The sequence below is a fragment of the Nanorana parkeri genome, unplaced genomic scaffold (genome assembly GCF_000935625.1).
Source record: "Nanorana parkeri isolate BGI_ZX_2015 unplaced genomic scaffold, ASM93562v1 scaffold405, whole genome shotgun sequence".
Classification (NCBI taxonomy): domain Eukaryota; kingdom Metazoa; phylum Chordata; class Amphibia; order Anura; family Dicroglossidae; genus Nanorana; species Nanorana parkeri.
Genome location: NW_017306673.1, coordinates 339717 through 345730, shown reverse-complemented (window position 1 = coordinate 345730; position 6014 = coordinate 339717). Strand labels below are relative to the sequence as shown.

The 6014-nt window shown below is 40.4% G+C and overlaps 1 protein-coding gene across 1 annotated transcript in view; it reads right to left on the bottom strand.

Annotated features, from left to right (window-relative positions):
- The window catches only part of LOC108789529 (vomeronasal type-2 receptor 26-like), a 15989-nt gene extending 11817 nt beyond the window's left edge, over positions 1-4172 (bottom strand). Inside the window, exons 1-2 of the mRNA XM_018559568.1 lie at positions 4137-4172; positions 1889-2431 (exon numbers count right to left, since the gene is read on the bottom strand). Of these exons, the coding sequence (XP_018415070.1) occupies positions 1889-2431; positions 4137-4172 (579 nt within the window). The remainder of the gene's footprint in view (positions 1-1888; positions 2432-4136) is intronic.
- Between the last annotated feature and the right edge of the window lie 1842 nt (positions 4173-6014).

Here is a 6014-nt window from a genome sequence, read left to right as displayed (position 1 = left end):
CCTGATGGTGACAACAGTATACAATGTGTTTTGAAATGGCCACTTGCAGTCTCCAATGGAAGGCTGTGTGGGAATGTGGGAGCACAATTAAAAGACATGTACAGAGTGTTGTCACTTCATTACAGAAAGTGGTTGAACAAGGACCCTAATGGCAGGATCACCGGATAATACAGTATTTTAATGAAAGGTGCAGATTTATAAATATTAAAAATTATTTTTGAAGAAACATTAACATGTTAAAGATTTTATTTGCAGATAGTATAATTTTGCATAACCTTCAATCAACATATTCCCTGGATCAGATATGACCAGTGTATAGAAATCAGGAATGTCACCTAAAAATTAAGACCGTTTATATTAATGGTAAAACAAGGGTCTGATTTGTGTTCAACATTTAACAGGGTTTTAGCGGGCACCTAAACACACATTCACAATAGAGCACAACTGCTCTAAACGTCTCAATATGGTAGACACTTACACATACTGGGTATGTGAAGTGCTAAAAATAATAGGAGAAATATGAAATTAGGCTTCATAAATAATATTATGACATGACTAATCCTTCTTTAAAGTCACACTAAACTCCGGAGTTAAATCTTAAAAACGCATTCATGTACCTTAACTATTAACAAAAATGTATCTTTTTTGTGTATCACTCGGCTGTAGATCCTCAAATCATCTCTGAATTGCTGCTGACAATGTGCTTCCTTCTGGAGGGTGGCTACTTTTGTTCCCCATGGTCCCTGTGCGTGTTGTAAAGTAGCCACCGCTCCAAGCTCACTTCCATGATGGACTACAAACTCAGGTTTAGTTTACTCATTTGTATTGAGATTGTAGTCACAGTAGTGACCCTGAAGCAGTGGCTACTTTACAATACACACAGGGACCATGGAGAACAAAAGTAGCCCCTCTCCAGAAGGAAGGACTCAATTCAGAGATGATTTGAGGATCTACAGCTGAGTGATACACAAATAAGATACATTTTTGTTAATAGTTAAGGTACTTGAATGCATTTTTAAGATTAAAAGGAGAACTATGAGGTGAGTGATTTCCACTCATCCTCATAGTAGGAACCTACCTGTGACAAAGAAGCTGTCACAGGTCGGCTGTATCGATCGGGTAGTGAGCAGAAACATGCACCGATCCGCTCACTTCATGATCGTCTCCCTGCAGTGAGCAGTGACTGTCCATCACAACTCCCCGCATTGATTTCCCCCTCCCCTCTCCAATCCTCCAGCACTGAGTGGAGGAATGAACGAGGAAGGGGGCGGGCACAGCTGGCTCTGCCTCTAGATAGGCAGAGCCAGCTGTCACTCACGCAGCTAGGTGGATCTCGACAGTATTGTCCGGCTCCATCCCGGCTTTGGTTAACTGGAGGAGGTTAGTATATGTCCTCCCGTGACACTAAAGAGAACTATGGGGAAAAACACTTACCCCATAGTTCTCTTTTAACTCCTGCGTTTAGCATCACTTTAAGTTCATATTGTTTACGCAGTTGTCACAAACTTATAGCTAATAAAACAATACATGATGGTTCCTGATTGGCAGCCAAGGGAAACTGTATTGTTGTTTGCAATGCAGAATATATTACTTAACGCATAGGTAAAGTAAAAGCTATGTGTTTTACCTTAGATGATTGAAAAACTGATCCGAGATATGATTTTGGATCGGTCTGTGGATTTTTTCTTGAGTACACCCAGTCATGTATTGCATAAGCCATTGCATAAGTAGCTCTGTAAATAGCATAAGTTAACCTAAAGTTGTTGACATCAAAAATAGATTCATATGATGTCATTGTTTCTTTTCCAGTGCAATTCTTTGCATATCCCAGTTTGTCTCTAAATGTGGTCTCATTTATGGGTAAACAACGAAAGGCATCTCGCCACACTGCGGCGGTGAATATGTCATCTGGGAAGGTGAGCGGGTTAGCACTATAGATGAATTCTTTTAATCCTGGAATTTCTCCTTTGTGAATAGCAAATGCGAGTGAACCATTAAATGAGGTTAAATAGGAGTCCTGTGTGACCACGGACAGTGTGGATGGTATAATCCACACTTTTCCGGGTGTGGAAAACTGAAGACTGTACATAAAGTCAGTAAATGCCACGCCAGTAAAGAAAGCAAGTACAACATTTGCAGATGAGTATTTTACAGCATCCATTGCTGGGGCTGCGCTGTTGAGCTGTATGTTTGCTATGACTTGAAAGTAGGCGATACAGATTCCATTTTTAATGAGTAGGTTTTTAATGTTATTACTCCCTCTGAGGTTATTTTCATCATCGGTGGTAATGATTCCAACCCATGTCCAGCCAAAATATTTGACGAGCTGTACAAAACCATCATACTGACTTTGTTCAGTTGGCACAGTCCGAAATAAAGATGGATATATGGAAGTATCACCTATATCTGAATCCTGAGCTCCATAGCTAACCTAAAAGCAATGGAAGTATGTTAGATGATGGAAAATGCAATGGGACACAGAGAATGCATGTCTAGTTTATTATATCTGGGAAACTCAGATGGGAAATTCTGGTGGTGTTATTATGAATGACAGAGCCCTTTGGCTTTCCAACGTACATCCGAAAAGTGACTCTGTTGCTATCATAACAAAACTTAGTGAGAGGAACCCTGTAAAAGAATAGGCTGAACACTTACATGGCCAGTAGGCGCATGGGAAATCTTTGGACTCTTGCAGAGCTAAAGGTACTGCTGCTATCAGATGCTGCTGGGTGTGAGATTGAGAGTCCCCTGCCATGTCCTGTGGTTTGTCTCACTGGCCCCTATCTCAGCACTGTGTTTTTTAGTGACATAGGCCAGAGGGAGGAACCCCAGTGTACGAAAGTGGACACACTGTGCATCCCAAATGAAAGGGGTGTCTGAAGGTCTTGAAGATTTCCTGAGTTTTCTGACAGGTTTTTACAGGGTTGAAATTTTAATCATAGCAGGTGGGTGGCTTAAATGAAATCTCACTGCTATGTTATATCTAAAAATGATAACTAACAATGCTGTTTTCTGGATACTTTCATGGTAATCAGTCAGAGGTGCCGGAACTATAAATGGTTTTTTTTTTTTAATCCTAACGTTTTTGCTAAATGCTGTTGCAATGCCTTTAAGGATACCGCTGCATGAGTGAACAAATGTTATATTTTACTATCACTTACTTTCTGCTTTTTAGCAAATAATAGCACATTTAGCTCTAATCACCTTCCTATTGTTATCAGTCCAAGTTTAACTCATTTCTCACATATGTATAGGTAGATTTGCAAAGCGCAGTAGATTAACATGATAAGAAAACCCATCCTGTGCTAAGTTGTCATATTTGCTCAAATCCTAGTGGTATCTTAAGATCTTTTTAGGCCCTATTGTCACATGTGCTCCCTGGTAATGTGCAGAGAATCATGAGTTTTACTGTGCATTACTGATCTCCAATGCAGTGCGTTGTGGCGCCATTCATTTTAAATGGCAGCTTAATGCACATTGGCAGTACACCACAACACCACAACACACCGACGTAAACCATCTGAAAGCAGTGGTGCGACACGTTGAAAAAAGTAAAATTTTTCATGCATTGATGTGCAAAGTTTAAAATGAATAGTCTGCGTGCATCAAAAACAAACTCCCCCCTGTGAAGAAAAAAAGTGAACCGTGAAATCACAGCACACAAAAACGTGCACAAGGGTGCTTGGTCCTTCAATAAAGAAGGGAACTCGATTCCCGACCCCCGGGGCGCAAGGCTCCTGACAGGGGTTGAGACTGTTGGTCCACCAACCCGAAGGCCGGTGGACCCCGATCCTTTGGGGACCTGCCGAAACAGGTCCCACACAGTACTAAGTAGGGGGCTCTCCCGAAGAGAGACCCCCCCTGGGTTGGGAGGAGACAGAGAACCCTATATTAGGGCACAGAATCTCCTCCCCGAAGGAACCTGCACCCGCTGCATCTGTGGGTCAAAACGCTTTTTAAAAAAGCCAATCGTGCATCGTGCATTAAGTGCAATAAATAATACTAAAGTGCCAGTGCACCACGCTGACAGGCCTTAATGCACAAAAAATGCCTTGCTTTAATGCAACAGTCTGGCCTTAATCTTTGCAGTTGTGGGCTATGATCTACTAATACTAAAGTTTACACCTTATACCTACTTGTGGCAGATTATAGACCCCAGAAATCTTGGCCATGATTTTGGTTGAAGAGGAGAGCATATGTCCAACGATTCCAGCCAAGGCACCCCGCTTGGCACACTGGTAATTTGGAACAGCATTTTGTGAGCCTGTCAGTACTTTCAAAATGCTTTCCACGGCCTTGCTTTCATATGCGCATGAATCGAAAATGTCAAATCCGAGTGTGACGTTAGGAAGCACAGAAGGATTTTTGTTTATTTCCTCTATGGCATACATAAATGCCAGGCTATGCCTGTAGTTCTGAAAGACTAGTCTGAAAATAAAAAAATTTAATGATTTATGATACTAATAATGCACAGTTCACATTTTGTACAAAACATATATTTAAAAAAATAGTAGTATCTCTCTATACAATCAACTTTAGATTTACCGAAACTGTTTCTGTGAAATTCAGATGGGAAGTTCCAGTTCCCAGAGGGCTTATCTAAACTATTAAATCAATTTGTATCCAAACAGGCAGGCCCTTGCACTATATACTTGTTAGTAAACCTAAAGGAGATTGTACAACCAGAATGACCGGAGTGAACTCTTCATAGCTGAGAACTTTGCCAATGTATTTTCTAATAACACATTAAACATACTTTCTTTGAATTGATAAATGGCGGCATTCATTTTTAAAGAGGTAACAACAATGATCTCTACAAGCCCTCAAAATTTCACTCTGTTCGTCAGCAGGTCTCCAGTCTCCCTCGAATTGTCAATAGTCTGTAAAAATACTTCTGTGGCTGTCATCATAATTCAGACTAGCAAGCAGCCAGTGAAGTGTCCACACCCGGCATGCATAAACCTGTCCAGGGGTCTGGGACTAATTGTGGTCGGCCTGGAAGTCCCTGGCCCAGAGTCCTATGATCTGCAAAGAGGTTACTCTGGTCATTCTGTCTACAAACTTGCCGTGGCATTCACACACTGTGCCTGATGGGAAGTTTACATTGCTCTTTATTAGTCTGCTAAATCCTGGTCCCCCAGCTGCCCGGAGTTAATTTTATCAATCTAACCCTTCAGTTAGTGACAATTTCTGGCTTTTTTTTTGGAGTCTAAAATTGCAGAAGCAGATATTGCTTTTTAAGTACATTTACTACAGCTTGCCTGGCTCTGTGTGATTTAGTGAGGGTAGGATGCAGTGACAAGGCCTCTTTAAAACTTTTACTGGAAAATGTGTCTTTTTTTTTTGCTTAGCTTAGAAAAAAATGAAATTTTTATTTAAGAAACTTGCAGCATCTTTAGGTATATTTAAAGTCAGAGATTATTTCTTTTTTTTTACAACCCCAATTCCAAAAAAGTTGGGACGCTGTGTAAAATCTACAGAAAAACAAGGTGCAATGATTTGCAAATCTCATAAACTCATATATTGTTTACAATAGAAAACAGAAAACATATTAAATGTTTAAAATTAGAAAATGTACCATTTTAAGAAAAAAAATATGGTAATTTTGAAATCGATGACAGCAACATAACTAAAAAAAATGGTTTAGCATCCCCTCTTCTTTTAACAACACTCTGTAAACGTCTGGGAACTGAGGAGACCAGTTGCTGGAGTTTTGGGAGAGGAATGTTGTCCCTTCTTGCCTGATTGAGGATTCTAACTGCTCAACAGTCCTGTCATATTTTTCATTTCAAGATATTTTCAGTTATTGAAAGGTCTGGATTACAAACAGGCCAGTTAAGCACCTGGACTCTTCTACAACGAAGCCATGCTGTTGTCATAGATGCAGTACGGTATGTGGTTTAGCATTGTCCTGCTGCATTATGCAAGGCCTTCCCTGAAAAAGTTGTCATCTGGATGGGAGCGTATGCTGCTCTAAACCCTGGATATATCTTTCAGCAATGATGGTGCCTTTC